This window comes from Hemicordylus capensis, chromosome 9, assembly GCF_027244095.1.
Source record: "Hemicordylus capensis ecotype Gifberg chromosome 9, rHemCap1.1.pri, whole genome shotgun sequence".
NCBI lineage: Eukaryota > Metazoa > Chordata > Lepidosauria > Squamata > Cordylidae > Hemicordylus > Hemicordylus capensis.
The window spans coordinates 25278543-25294633 of record NC_069665.1 but is presented as its reverse complement, the minus strand read 5'-3'; the positions used below and the strand labels follow the sequence as shown (position 1 = coordinate 25294633).

The following is a 16091-nucleotide window of genomic DNA, read 5'->3' as shown; positions in this document are numbered from 1 at the left end:
ATTTCAGGGGGGTTTTGTGCCATTACAGCGGGAACCAGTGTCTAAACCCTTTATTGCAGAAATGCACTGTTAGTTTTATGAGATGACAGAGCTGGGCCCTGGTTCGCCATTTGCTTCTCTCAGCACGACAGCTATCCCCGCGACTACCCGAGCCACTGTAAACACGACTTCTGTGTCTGCTCGGAGATTCTGCCTCTCTCATTGTCCCACGAATCTCCGCTCCACGCCATATTGTTGAAGCCACCTAAGATTACACTCCACATGCCAAGCGTGACAGTCCACGGTTATTTCTGAGATCCACTCCTCACAAAAAAAGAAATCTTAACAGATTTATTTCCCCAGGACTTAGCTGTACGACTTGCTGCTTTTTCGTCTCTTTTTCTTTGCGTCTGTTATGTATAATTAATCATAGATTACTTCATTTTGTTTCATTGCATTTACAACATTTATGAGCTTCGCTTTGTCGGTAGGAAATGCTTGTCCCCTTCTTTTTCCTCTCCAAAGTGGCGTAATTAGTGTTAGCATCTCTTTTAACAGGCTACATAAAGTTTAGTGGCTGGATTAAATCATGTCATTAACATAATGTGCTATACAATTTACCCCTATCTCTTTTCGTTTCCACTACATCAAAGTGCCAGCGAGTGCCAACGTAATTGGGCCTTGCTAGCTTGTCAAGTTGAGTCAAGATGACGCCTGGTACTTCTGCTAAAAAGCTTCCAGGCATGATAATTAATGGAAGGGGGGGTGGAATCAGGGAAATGTAAAACTTTGGAAATGTTCTTTATGAATATTTCATACTCTGGAATAATCAGAAGTTAACATTATCAATTTGATGTATAATACATTGATTAAAAGCCTTGTTCCAGGCCCTCAAAATAGACATCAGAACTGGAAATGTGTATTTGCTTTGGCAAAGTCTAGAAAAGAGAGAGAGAGAATCAAATTAAATTAAACAATTGCTCATTTCCCTCCCTCCACCTCTGCACTTGATCATTTTGAGAAATATAATATAGCTTTCAATTATCACAATAAAATTTACTGCTGTCAGCTCTCAAGTTCTCTGCAAATGTGCCCACGAGGCAAATCTTAGCAAAACCAATTTATTCCGCGGTGGTCTCATTTTCCTCTAGGTGTGTTTACATCTTTTCTCCTTCATTATAGATAGTGTCGGTGCATGTGTGTGTGTGGCTTTTTCCCTTGCACTAATAGCATTTCAGTGAAAACTGTCATCATCACTTTTTCTAAACGAAGATCTGAGGGTCTTAATTAATTTGGACATACGGCATTCTTTACCGAGAATGAGCCAGCAATAGGTGGCTGTGTTTCTACTGTAGAGCACCATATGTTGTAACAAACTAAAAATGCAGCAAGTTAAAAAAACATATTGGTGGTCCTTAATAATAATAATAGTTGTCTGTTTATTTATTTATTTATTTGACATATTTATATCCCTCCCAAAACTTGCGTCTCTGGGTGGCTCACAGTAAACTACAAATTACAACATAATATAATCAGCTTTTGTGTTACTTTATATAGAATTCTTTTAGACTTGTCAACCTGCCTGGTCTTTGTCGTGATTCGTTTTCATTCACACAGCTGGGTAATGCACTTGCACAGTAGCCCTTCAGGAAGAATTATCAAGCTCCTCAAGACCAGTGATCTTGTGGTAGCAATCATGACTAGTCCCCCTAGCTAAGCAGGGTCCACCCTGGTTGCATTTGAATGGGAGACTTGATGTGTGAGCACTGCAAGATATTCCCCTTAGGGGATGGAGCCGCTCTGGGAAGTGCAGAAGTTCCAAGTTCCCTCCCTGGCTTCTCCAAGATAGGACTAAGATTGATTCTTGCCTGCAGCCTTAGAGAAGCCGCTGCCAGTCTGTGTAGACAATACTGAGCTAGAAAGACCAATGGGCTGACTCAGTATATGGTAGCTTCCTGTGTTCCTATGAGTGATCTGTGTACATTCACACTACTGCCTAACTGCTCCAAACTGCTTTGAGAACTTTTGTTGAAAAACGGTATATAAATATTCATAGTAGTAGTAGTAGTAGTAGTAACTGCATGAAGACCAATCCTCCTTTGCCTTCTTCCACCAGTTATCTCTATCAGTAGAGAAGATTGCAGAGGTCAGGTAAGTGAGTGCTTAGCTGCCCTTGACCTTTCTGCATTCTTTCAATGAGGAAAGCAGCTGGGTTCCCATTATATACACATCCTTGCCAGAGGAAAAGTGGAACCACTGATCTGCTTGCTAACTTCGTTTGTTGCCTCTGGTAAGGCAACCTTCCCCTCACCGTTTCCAGGGAAGATTTGCCACACCACAAATAACATGCAGGTTTATAAGTATATAGCTGTGTCTATTTTTGTGAACCACCTAGAGCCTTTGGAGTCAAGCAGTATATAGATTAAATAAATAATAAAAATAAATAATAAATAAGTTTCAGATCTGCACAAAATATTGGGGGTTTTTTGGTTTTGCAGGTAAGTTGAAATTCTCGCTTCGTTTTACAATTTCCTTACAGTGATGTTTTCATTGCATTGTACACTGCTTTGAAAGCCATTTAACATATACACCAAGAGGCATATACGTTCCAGAAAGAAAGAAATATATCTGTCAACCAATCATCTTTATTACAGTCCAAGACCAGCATAAGATAGAACAGTAGTGCATGATTCAAAATAATAAAAACAAATTATGGAACCATAAAACTATATTACTTGAAAATTACTACTTTAATAGTATAAAGCTATATTATAACACTATAAAGCTGCTATCCTTAGAAAAGAGGGTAGCTACGCGATTATTAAACAGCTGTATTTTCGAAATCATGCTCATATACAATGTGTAATAATATAAAAAATGCAAAAAGCAGTGGCTAAAACGGGGATATATAAAATAAGACATCTAAATAGGAACACTAGTAAAGATAAAATAGTTAGTGAACTATTTAGTTCGTTAGTACACTAACTAACTAAAAGACTACGCAGAGCTGAGGCAAGGGAAAGGCCTGGCAGACACAACCCGGCAGATCCTACAGGCTGCCACGCAGAACTTGGCAGTGTTATAAGTGAAGGCCAAGTCTTCATCCGAAAGCAGCAACCGGATATAATAAAATAAATATAATCTTTGGGCTCCACCCAAAATTCTAAACGCTACGCTCTGTGCACACACCACAGGATGGCCTGGTCCCCTTCCAAAACTAGCCTTTGCCTCTGTCCTTCCCTTAAATCCACACCGGAAACATTCTTCACCACACTGAGGATGAATTAAAAGGGGCTCATCGAATCATGGCCGAAGTGTGCCTTGTAAATTCTTTGCTGGGATCTGCTGCTTGGCCCCACAGAATCGCCTTGTGCATCTCCTTTGCCCACCTTTCTGCTGAAAGCCCCGTCTTTGCTTAACAGAAAACAAGCATACCTCTTTTCCTCCATTAAACCTCAGAGGCTCTGCTGCTACGTATGCATTTTACATTTGGACTTCATTTGTAAACTGCCATCTAAGCATGAGCTGGTCTTGACAGCCTGGTTAAATATTTGGAGGGAAATGGCTCTGAATATCACTTAAAAATACTTCTAATATATCTGCACAATGGAAGGAGAAAGGAGTTGTTTCTGAAGTAAAATTAGACAATAGAGGCAATTTCATTTTTTATGCATGTGAATGGGAGAGTGCTTGAGGTTATTAGTTGAAACTGAGTAACCTTTCCAGGCTTTCATCTCTTTCTTTTCAAATTTGAATATGAAAAGCATATTCAAGTCAAAGACCATCACTTTAATGACATTTGGCAGTCATTTGATTTATTAGGTTTTTAGAAAAAAAAATTCCTTTAAATATTTCATCATACTATGCTAATCCTAGTAATATTGCCAGCTGAAGCCATGTACCTGTATTAGCGGAGACAGAATGGTGTGGAATTTTCTCTGTCATCCTAGTAAAATTTCCATGAATCTACTGAATAATAAAACAACCTTATTGAAATATTCAGATTTGGGTTTTTAGTTAAAGTGTCTTAGGATACATAATAAAAGAAAATGTCTTTTGAAAGAGGGGGGAGGTAAAATTACTTCATCAAATATTGAAGGGGGTTGACAGCAGTGAATATTGTTCTTTATGAAGGATATTTTATATATATGTACACATTACGGTGGGATTCTTAGGCTTTTCAATTGATTAATTATAGAATATACTCTGAAAACCCATCAGCAATAGTAAGTAATGTTGCACTTGAACGCCCCACCTCTAGAAAGCTGGTCTCTCTTTCTTGTTGTTTTAATTCCGTAATTACTACTGCGAGTTTAGTGATTTGAATTTACAACAGAAGCCTTCACGTTCCACACAGGAGGAACAGTCTTTAATGTAGAGGTGAGCCATAAAGAGAAAAGTTAAGAAGAGCTTGACAGTTCAGATCTGCAAGTGCGCTCTTTGAAGAACAGAATCGCATCCTTTGAATGTTCTGCTGTGTAGTCTAATTTTGAAATCACAGTGGTTACGTGTTCTTTGAAACCACTGACTTATTCTGGGGGAATGTTTGTGTGCTACCCTGTTAATATTTGACATGAAAACTCTCCCAAATAAGGTACAGCACATTTCAGTCTTTAAACTCATATGCACACCAGTTTGGTTCAATCTACATGCATAATTTTGACATGGAAAAAGTCACCATGGGGTGACTTTTCCCTGTAGTCTTCACACGGTGAAGCAATCTTGCAAATGCATGGCCAGAAGGAAAGCTAGGAAATTTCAAACTCACTTCTGTGCTAGTGGTGTGCATGGAACTGGTGCCTGCTGGTTCGAAGCGGGGGGGGGGGGGGTTTGGACATGCACCCAGCACTTCTGGTCACTTCCAGTCCGACGTACACTGGAGTGGCAAGAAGGTACGCTGCCGGCCCATGGGACTGTTTTTAGACGCAGCGCTGGTGGGGGAAACACTGGGGGAGCACCCTTCCCAGTCCTTAAAGATATCCCCCCACTTTCAAGCTGCCCAAACCAGTTCGGAGGTCCATAAAAGGGTCTCCGAACCAGTTCGTGCACATCTCTATTTTGTGCAGCACTGATAGTACACAGGTATATGCAGCAGGAAAACCGGTTCAGGTGTGAAAGAGGGACTCGCGTCTCCAAATTGGGGGGACGACGCACAGACACACCGAGGACCTAGAACGGGCTGCAGTTCCCATGCACAAGCATCTTGCAAGTTTGGAGATGCAGGCTTCCCTTGTTTGTGTGTTGTGTCGGGGGGGGGGCTGCGTTTACAAGACTGTTCCGTGGAAATTGCAGGAAAAACTCCGCTTGCGGATTCTTGACACACTGTAGATTGCATCATGCCTTATCCCCTCTGAAATCAACATTTGTAGAGCAGGTGCATTTATGACAGTAGCCGAGTATGTCCCCCTACCCCAGAAACCCAACTGTACAAGACAACAGTTTGAGGGAGATGACCGAGGGAATAAAACTTAAAGCAAATGCATTTCTAAATTAGAGAACTGGGGTACGTAGTATCATCACAGTGTTACGTGGTGTGTGTGTGTGTGTGTGTGTGTGTGTGTGTGTGTGTGTGTGTGTGTGTGTGTAAAATTTCCATGGAGAGAAATATGGGTGTTTGGTATCTCTTGCTTCAGAAAACTATCTTGAGATGTGAAGCAACAATTTTCACACCTGCAGGGCTAGGAAAGGCTTTTTTCCAGCGTCAAATGTAAATCAGTAGCCGGTGACGATGGCAGTGTTAACGACAAACCCCAGGGCATTAGGACCTTATTGTATCTCTGTCATACACTATCAGTCATGTTTTATCATCCAAAACATCTCATGCAATTTGCATGTTTGTTGTGACACTTTGGCATTACAGGAAGTTCAGGAGTGTGCATTTCTTCTTGTCTTTTTTTAAAACAGTCTGCCGAAAAAATCCGGATTGAAATCATATCCCTCAGCCTCACAGAATCTCAGATTGCAATGGATGATACGATACAGCGGCTGTTTGTGGAGTGCAGGTTTGCCAATTTCCCAGCAGATGAAACTCCAGTATCGCTTCCCAAACCTAAAATTGGACAGTGGGTCTATTACAATTATAGCCACGGTATGTATTCTTTATGTTTGTTATGTATCTAAATCACTAATTACATATCTTCTTTTAAAGCAGGGGTTCTCAAACTTGGGCCTTGAAATGCTGTTGGACTACAAATCCTATTATCCCTTGTCACTGTGGCCGGGTGTGATGGGAGTTGTGGTCCAACTTCATCTTGTCTTGGAAATCCCTGCTTTATAGCCATTCCTGTTGAAAATTTACCATTTTGTAAATTGTATAATGAAGACAATATGCATTTAAAAAAACATAGGAAAGGCTGTGCTGGTTCAAACCAAAGGTTTCTCTAGTCCAGCATACTGCTTCCCACACTAGCCAACTAAATGTCTCCACGGAGTCCACAACCATGGCTTGCAGTATATCCGTGGCATCCATGTGTTATAAATATGTCCCTGGTATGCATGAATCTGTGCGTGAGCATGGTGAACGTTTTTAGGCATCTCTCCCCCTCAGAAGCAGAGAGGGTTGTAACTGTTGAGGGAGTATTCCTCAAGTTGAGAAATTTTCCAGTCTTTTTGTTCAGGCTCCCTTCCCCACTCTCTTCGCCACTGAGTTCCATTAGCTCCCCCCACCTAGCTGTCTGTTAAGTGCCCTCTGAGTCCGCGAACATTCTGCTCCAGTTGCGTTTGGCAAGGGGTTGTCCCCCACAGGGGTTTTTTTCCCTTTCAGATTTTTGTGAAGCCAGCATATCAACATAAATAACATATATTTAATGTTAACCGCCCAGAGACGAAAGTTTGGGTAATATATAAATTAATTAGATAGATAGATAGATAGATAGATAGATAGATAGATAGATAGATAGATAACTGCAGATTACCCTGAGTGATCTCCCTCTTGCCTTCAGGCGCTCCAGTTATGCATCCATCAGGATCCTAGCATTTCAATGGCAATGGGAAGAAGCACTAGTGCCCCTTTCAGAGGCTGAAACATGTTTTTCCACATTAGGAGCCGAATATGAATTCGGTAAGGATGAGCAGAACAGGGCCAGAGCGAGCAGACAGGCTCCCATCATGTTCACAAGAATGTCACCCAGCTGATGTTATTTGTGAACATGGTGCTTAGAAATTGCCCAGCTCAAAAGTTAAAGGATGAGGTTGGCAAAAGAAGCAAACAGAGAAGCACTAGTTGCTCAGCTCTGTTGCAGCTCAGTGGTGCTTATGGAGAACCGGCACTTGGCCAAGGCTACCCCCAGGCAGTTGAGTTTTGATGTATAGCTGGAGAGTTCTGCACATAAGCAGATGACCCTTTTCCCTTGTGTCAGCCCATAATAGATGCTGATGGCACATTGTCATACAACAGAATACAAGAACATCTGTGGATTCATTAATCCACAGGATTGCACAAAATCTAACGTTCAGACATCCCCTCATAAGGAAGTTTATAGTTCAGCTCACATGTGTCTTTGAAGCACAGAGTCCTGCTTCCAAGGTGGGGGGGGGATGTATTTTGCCAATTGGGAACTCGCCCAGCTGTCGGTGTCAGTAACTTTGCTATTTATTTGCCTGCATTTTATCCATTCTGTAATTTTTCAGCGTGTTAAGGTTGTAAATGGGAGGGAATTGTGTTCTCAGCCAACTTGGTTTATTATAATGGCATTTGTTTTCTTGGCGTTATAAAAGGTTCTTAGTGACTTCATTTATTTAAATATATAGGGTTTCTAAATTTATTACATGTTAGTTCAAACTTGAAAGATGGAATGTGCCTTTTCAGCGTTATTAAAACTTTTACTTCGAGAAGAAACAGCCCCTCATTTTATTACTGAAGTCTAGGACTTCAGAAATCCTGTTTGAACTTATATCTAATAATTATTTTCATGGTGTGCTTTACTTATTTAACTGTTCCATGGCAAAACCCAGTTTTAAAATGAGATAACTTTTAAACCCCATTAGCATGCTCCAGATATCTGCTGCATTCCACCTGTCCTTGAGTATCCTGGATTGTGTATCTGTCTTCCTGCCGGAGATACTAGTAGGCCTCAGACTGATATCTTTACAGCTGGCACAGACAAGCAAAACTCACCTATTCACCTTGAGGAAGGAGGTTCAAAAGCCATCACATATAGACATTGGGGCTATTCTGACGATCAGCAAAAATCGGGCTGGCCTCCACTAGCCTGGTTTTTGCTGATCATCAAAATCACTGGGCTCGCAGCCGAGCCCAGTGGTTCTGGAGCGGCTAACCCACTCCTGTAGCCTGCCCCTTAGCCCGGTTTTGCGGAGCGAGCACTCCGCAAACCCAGGCTATCTGTTCGTGAGTAGCCGCGCGGCTACAACAGACAGTTGTAAAAAGCTGGGAAAGCTTTGGGTGAAAAGATGGGTTTTCAGGTGTTTTTTAAAAAATTGCCAGATTTAAGATACCATATAAACAGACACTGTCCTGTCTCCTTGGAAAACAGTTCTGTGATGGGCAGTCAATGCATGCAGCAATATATCTGCCAGTACTGGTTCGTACCATCACAACATTGTGGACCCAAGAGACAATGTCATGATATTTATTCTGGGTCCATTTACAGGACCAGTGCATCCCCTTAGATCCTGTCACACTAGCCTAGCATTTACAGCATCCATCTGGGACATTAAACCTTGATTTAAAATAATCAATGTATTTGGGTTTGTTCAAATGAAGCTAAGAATAAGATTGGGACAATGGCAAAACATCCTGGTAGTGTAGATTCTCTCTAAGTTGCTCGTATTGATTTGTTCTAAAGCCTCAATTTTCTCACAGCTTGATGATTATGAAATAGTTTCAGCATTCGCTTAATTACTTTCATGAAAACAGCGAAGAACCCAAAAATGTGTATATGGTTATTCAAACAGTGATTGATTAGACATCTTGAATTTGCAGAGCTCATTTGTATCTAGTGCGCCATTTTGTTTTCATACTGAACCCTGACTGTGGCAACTTGGGATTTAGTTCTGTTGCATAATCAATCTTCAGGCTTGGAATATGTCTTAATCTCTCTCTTGGGAAATATATTTGTTGTAATTGCCAAAAAAGTTATAACTGAAAACTCATTTCTAACATGGCTGCTTTGTTCTTCCTAGAGCATTACTTAAATAACTGGCCATCTAATTTCTCCTCCGTGCCAGCTTTGCTCGGAAAGGAACAGCATTTCAGGGAAAAGTCCTAATGAATTTGCTGTTTGATAATGTCAGTGAGAAAGCCAATAATCTAATAGTAATGAAGTCAGAATGTGTGTGTTTACTATAGCTTTACTCCATTTCTTATTCATGCCTAATTAGATTTGGGTATGTAGAATATTTGGGGTTAATTGAATATTTTCTTTAATAAAACTGAGATTTACATGATGGGGGAAGGAAGTGTACTTTGAGCTTAGAGGAAAACTAGTAGTCCTCTGGATTTTGTATGGGGGTTGGGGGAACGATAAATCCAGATGTAATTTGAGAAATCATTATTTCTTGGTAAATAATACTCTTTTTTTATTGAGTTCTCATTATATTTATATCTTAGTACTGTGACTGGCTTTTTAAAAACTGCCTTACATCTTAGACAAAGAGATCTTTTCGAGTGCTAGCTTAATAAGCAATACAGTGTCATGATTTAGCATTCTCAATCCCTCTAGTCTGATTCTTTTCTTTTCTTTTTAAATATACATATGTTGCAGGAAGTTAGTTTTACCATTGATAAATCAAATCTTATTATTATACAATAAAGGAATCAGATTGTCTTTTAACGGTTTCTTAAGTTGTTGACTCTACCCATTTAAACAAACCTTATTAGGCATAAAGTGGTCAGTATTCCATCCAGGCAACTCTTTGTTAGAATTCCGCATTAAGGAAGAGCAGAACGATTATGGAGAAGGTATGATGACTGGGGTGGTAGATAACCCCAATGTCTGTTTTCTACCTCCAATAAAGAACAACAGAAAGCTGCCTGTCCCAGAACCAGCCATGTATGAAGAACCCAGCAGCAGCCTTGAGTCACTTTCTGATTAAACATTTCTAGGATGGAAGCAAGTTAAACCTAGATACAGCGAACCCATGGATTCTATGAAGGAGAGCTAGGAATCTCTCTGAGAGTACTCAGCACCAACAACTACCATTCCAAGACTTGATGAAATAATACTGTAGGTTTGGACTGGTATCAAACCATCCTTGCTTTATTGTGTAGATATGCCCCATGTCTCAGTGTTTGTTGCGGAATAAGACCCTGGGGTTTGAATGGATTGGCCACCTGGTATAAGATAGAGGTCATGGAGAAATTCTCCAAAGTATCTCCTTGGGAGAAAGCCTAAAATTTTCTTTGCATTTTAGTTTCTCCATGAAGGAACCTTAAGATTTTCTTCCAATTCTATTTTGGAGGGATTGCAGTCGCATCCCTAATTTAGACATTGTGAAAAGAGGCAAATCAATAATGGAGGGGGCCTAGGATCAGAGCAGCAGACCCCGCCCCTCACTTGCACACATTGGTAAGCCCTGTGTGCTCATGGCCTAGATGTGTACAAACAGATGTGCTCAGGCGCCAGGGCCAGCATCAGGAGAAAGGCATCTCCTGGGGCCCATGTTCCAGCAAAGTGCCCACCACCTACACTTTGGCCATGTGGCCGCTTTCCACTCTCCCTCTCTCTCTGAGCTAGATAGAGAGACCAGGAGACTAAACAAAGATGGCAGCCGTTATGGAGTTGCTTGCCTTTCCTCTCCTTCTGGTGGCAGTGGGAATTGGGCTCAGTGAATAGCACAGAGAGGCAGCCCAGTGAATACATTTTCCCAAGAACACCCTAACACCTGGACCAACACTGGTTAAACTCCCTGCACGCACCCCAAGCATTTTGCACAGTGCAGATTGCTTGTATTCCTGCGGGGGTCTGTCTGTGCAGAGCCGATCAAACAGTAGTCAAGGGCAACGCCAGTGGGGACAATCTTGATCTCCACCCCATGTGCTTATCTTAATCCTATTGGGAACATCTGAACAGGGCTTAAGCAGGAGGAAGTTTCAAAAGAATTTCATCTGCTTGCAGCAGGGATGAGAAGGCAGCAATGAGTGTCATTCCAGTGTTTTCAACTGGAACCCAGCCATAATTTTCACTTCAAGGGGGAAATATTGTAGGTGCTAGCAAAGCGGCCTCATACTTCCTCTAACTTGGAACAGATAGTCACACTGGGGGGGTCGAGCTCTTAATTTCACCTTGACAAAGTGCCCCCCCCCCACCGGACAAGGCCACTATAATTGAAATAACAAAGATTAAGTTCAGTTGATAGACACCGATAACAAGGAAATAGCATTTATATTTCATAGAGCTGAGAGAATATTGCCACAAGAATGCTGAGGAGGCAAGAAAAGGGGCTGGAAATAAGATTAATGATTGTGGGCCTAAAGAATGTTATCTTGGCTGTACATAAACCTGCTTGAGAATTGACAATGGAAAGGGAAAAGATTAATGAAATCTTCCAAAGTTTTTTATGAGGCCTATATAGATCAGAAACCTTTGGGCTGAAGGGTGAGTAGTTGATTATTTGGACAAATTGTAGTTACCTGAGGTAAGTGAAATGAAAGCGGGGGGTGGGCAGAGGTTGGATACGCTTTGGGTTTACAAGAGGAAGATAGAGGCAGAAGCTCTTCATCACACTGCAGAGCATTTTTAAAAAAATACTTGGGACGTGCTTCAGAAGAAGAGACACAAAAAATAAGCCATGTTGGCAAGTTTGAGACAATACAACATTTTTCAGATTTGGAAAAAGTTTATTTTTAGCTCTCTTGGTTCAAAGAAGTACGATAGCAAGAATGCTGAAGGATCTGGAATAAAAGGAGACAGGTACAACAAAGTCCATCTTTACAGTATTTTCCAGCTTTTCTTCAGAGCTCAGGTCTGTTGCTTTTAGACAACCAGGCCACTGGACACTGAGCGAGCGCTGTGAGAGTTGGTTTCAGTGGGTTCACTTTGTGACCATGATAAATTAGCAGAGAAATTATGATAAATTAGCAGGGAAAGTCCAGTGGGCTGGAGGAGAGCTGGGTAAGAACTTTCCCTCTCACTTCCATCATATATTACGGGAGGGGCCATAGCTCAGTGGTAGAACTTTGCATGCAGGTAGTTCAATCCTTGACAGCATCTCCAGCTAAGACTAGAAAAAGACCCCTGGGGAACTGTGGCTAGTCAGTGTATGTAGTGGATTAAAGCATTTGTCTCAGATCTAGTTCACGTGAGGGAGCCAACCATGCTGCCTGCAGGTGCACCTCCCTTTTGAATAAGTGGGACTGGCTGGGGCTGGGTACCTTGGGTTGGCCTCTCTTGCTCCACCGTCACTGGCTCACTGAGTGTGACCCAAACACACTCTTGCCTCTTGGGTGGAATAGCCTCCACATCAAAACAAGGAGGTGGCCCGCCACCTCTGGGCTCCTAACGCAAACTATGTTCATTAGGGCCTTAAGAGGGCAGTCCTTCTTGAAGTGTCCCACTTCCCCACACTTAAAACATTGGGGGCTGGCCGGCTCAGTCCGTCTGCCCCTTAATCCACTCCAGTGTAGACCAGGGGTTCCCAACCAGTAGTGCTCTAGATATTGCTAGCGACCACTCCCATCACCCCCAGCCATGATGGGCGTTGCAGTTTATCAACATCTGGAGTACAGCTGGTTGGGAACCCCTGGTGCAGACCATACTGAGCGAAGTGGACCCATAGCTTGACTCAGTTTGAGGCCTGATTCAGTCATGTACTCGTGATCCTTGATCCCATCCTCTCTGTGGGTTTCCTGAGCACCAGAAAAGCACTGTGGTGGATGCATCTGTGTCTCACCACACGTCAAACTTGGTTCAGCAGGCCGTCAGTATCCATGGCCTCCTGTTTGTCTAACCGGAATAGTGGTGGCCTAACTCACAGGGTCCAACGCAGTACAAATCATCGAGCATTTTGCAAATGGAAGGTTAATTGTACAGATCCATTAATAGCAGCATCCCTTGATGCCAACCCATTTTCGGACCTGAAGCAGGTCTAGATTTGCCCATCTCTTTGGGAAGGGCTGGGGAGGGGGAGAACCAGGCTCTGATCCCCATCTAATGACTCACATGTGTTGGTATAAATATCCCTGCGAATTTCCCCACTTCAGGCCAAGCCACAGCATGCTCTCCACCAGATTTGAACAGTTCCTCTTCTTCCTTAAATATTAAACCCTTCCAAGCCTTAGAACAGATCAATTTCCAATATAATTCCCAAAACAAAAAATAAACGCACCCTTTCTAAGGAATTTGCAAAAGCTCTATTTAACATTTCACTTTGGGGGGGGGTGGAGTGGATTTCGGTTTTCACTTTTTCTTTTCTTCCCACCAATCCCCCCCTCTTTTCTCCCAAATCTAGACTCCCGCCCCCCCGGCAATACTGGGCATTAGTAGTTCAGAATTTTGTAAGACGGCTGTACTCTTTGAAGTGAAAAAAAAATGGGTCCCATCGCATTTTTTAAATGAAGTGGAAGCCTGTGAAACTTCAGAGAAAAGATCAGAAGCCACTGAGATTTAAGGAGTTTTCAGGCACACACCCACTCGCCCACATATACTTTGGGGGACGACTGTAGCTCAGTGGAAGAGCATCTGCAATGCATGTAAAAGGTCCCACGTTCCCTGGCAGCATCTCCAGGCAGGCCTGGGAAAAACCTGCCTGAAACCCTGGAGAGCCACTGCCAATCAGTGTAGACAATGAGCTAAATAGACTCAGTGGAAGGCAGCTTCATATGTTCATATAATCCCTTAAACCACTAGAAACCTAGATGGGCCGGGGGGAGGTTTTGTTTATTTGTTAGCCACCCCATAACAAATTGTTCTCTGGGTGCCAGGCGGCTCACAACACAACATTAAAAAATCCAATAAAAACACATCAAACGCATCAAATCACAACACACACATCCCCCCAAAAGAATGCAAAATACAGTACAAAACAACTTGGTGTTTTTCTAAAAAAAATTAAAAACTTGTGTTTTTCAATTTTAAAAATAAATAAAATCAATAGCACCATGTGTAGCCATCGTCATCAGAATGACATACTGCACAATGTTACACACACGATGGAACATAGCGTTTGCTGTGCAAGTGCAAACAATGCACAAACTGAGCGTCACAACAGTGATACAGTTGTACATGCCGTACTGTATTCATCCGAATCCAAGACTAGGTTTTTTCCTGGTTCTTTGATATTAGAAATTGGGAGAGAGTCATCTTAAATTCCAAGTCCTTTTTCTTTTTGGGTAAACAGGTACAACTTGTATTCAACCTGTATTTTTAAGGGGGTCATCTTAAATTCAGAAGTAGAAGACAACTCTGAATTTAAGATGACCCCCTAAACAATACAGATTATCTACAGGTTATATGTGTATTTACCCAAATAGAAAGCAACTCTGAATTTAAGATGACCCCCTAAATAATACACATTATATACAGGTAATAATACACATTATATACAAGTTATACCTGTATTTACCCGAATAGAAGACAACTCTGAATTTAAGATGACCCCCTTAAATAATACAGATTATGTACAGGTTATACCTGTATTTACCCAAAAGGAAGAGGACTCTGAATTTAAGATGACTCCCCAAATTTCTACCATCAAAGAACTTACGGAGGGGGGCGTGGCTCGTCTTGGATTCAGGTAAATATGGTAATGGATTCCATGTTGTGCAACTTGGTTTGCAAACTGTGCGAACGTTACATCCACCGCATAGAAGACAACCCTGAATTATAAACCCCCTTATAAAAATAGAGGCTAAATGCAGGCTATACCTATATTTACCTGAAAGGAACAGGACTCTGAATTTAAGACAAGCCATGATTTTTAACATCAAAGAACTTGCGGGAGGGTGGGGGGAGACTAGTCTTGAATTCAGGAAAATACAGTAACATTGCACAGAATGTCAGGCTCTGCGTTGTTGTTTTTAAATCAGATTTCCCCTCCCACAGTATTTGTGGCTAAATAAGTACTTTTCAACTCAACTCAAAATGTCAGATTAATGCTCTAATTTGAGACCCTGTTTCTGTGCCTGCTGTGCCGGTGGGTGCTCAGAAACGCTGTCCAAGCCTCCGTAAACTGATTTTGTGCTGGGAAACGTATAGATAAATGTCAGGCTGTGGCTTCCTCCATTCTGCCAGTCTGGAAGTCTCTCTCACTGCCGGTTGTGGCAGGAGAGGAGGATTAAATTACTGGCCCTGTCAAGGAGGACAAGCACCCTGCCATCCTTTATCGCTATCACTGGCTTTCACTGGTGAAAGAAACCACTGTAAATCCCCTCCATTGCTGAGCCATAAAAGCCACTGGCTTTTACCGTCGTGACTGCCAGGGCCATTAACAGAAAATGACAGCTGTGTGGCATTCTTGGATGCAGCCTGTATCTCTTCTGACAGGGCGTTGCGTAAACCTGCCAGCGATATGACAATTGGATCACATGACGGTTCTGACTTCAATTCCAGCTTTCGCTGTTGATTTTCCTGGGGAGGCATTGAAGGAGACAACCGGTCCCTCCTCCAGCCCAGCCCACCCCTCGGAATGGCTCTTTCTGAGAACGATGAGCACGAGATCCCTTACTGTACTGCAGAGAGCCTTTCACATCCTATTTTTGTCCATGCCGTCGGGGTTTATCGAGTTTATTATTCTTATTCCATGCAGTGGCATCAGTGCTCACTATATACCACAAGCATGCACACCAATCCAATGGTCTGTTACAGCTCCAATCAACATGTAGGACTCTTCCCCATCGTATTTCTTGCTGCTTACCTCCAAAGTGATCTTCATCTGTTGGCGTGTTCATCCACGCTATCTTTCCTCCATTACAGAATTTCCAACTTTCTCACGGTTGTGATTTCCTCTCTTCTTATTTTTCTTTGTGTTAATGACTATACCAAAGTCCTTCACTGGGGTGAAATCGGGAGAGAAAAGAAATGAGCGGAAAGGATTCCATGCCTTCTCTGTCACCCAAATGAAAAGAAATAATTAAATAACTCTGTGTTTTTTTAAAAAAAAGAAATCTCACTTTCATTCATTCAGACAAATCTCCAGAGTGGCTAACAGGCCAAGAA

At 42.0% G+C, this 16091-nt stretch overlaps 1 protein-coding gene across 4 annotated transcripts in view; it reads left to right on the top strand.

Annotated features, from left to right (window-relative positions):
- The window catches only part of RPGRIP1L (RPGRIP1 like), an 81001-nt gene that overhangs the window by 54046 nt on the left and 10864 nt on the right, over positions 1-16091 (top strand). For all 4 annotated transcript variants that reach the window (XM_053270964.1, XM_053270963.1, XM_053270965.1 and 1 more), the window contains one exon: positions 5884-6067. In XM_053270964.1, coding sequence (XP_053126939.1) covers positions 5884-6067 — 184 coding nt within the window. The remainder of the gene's footprint in view (positions 1-5883; positions 6068-16091) is intronic.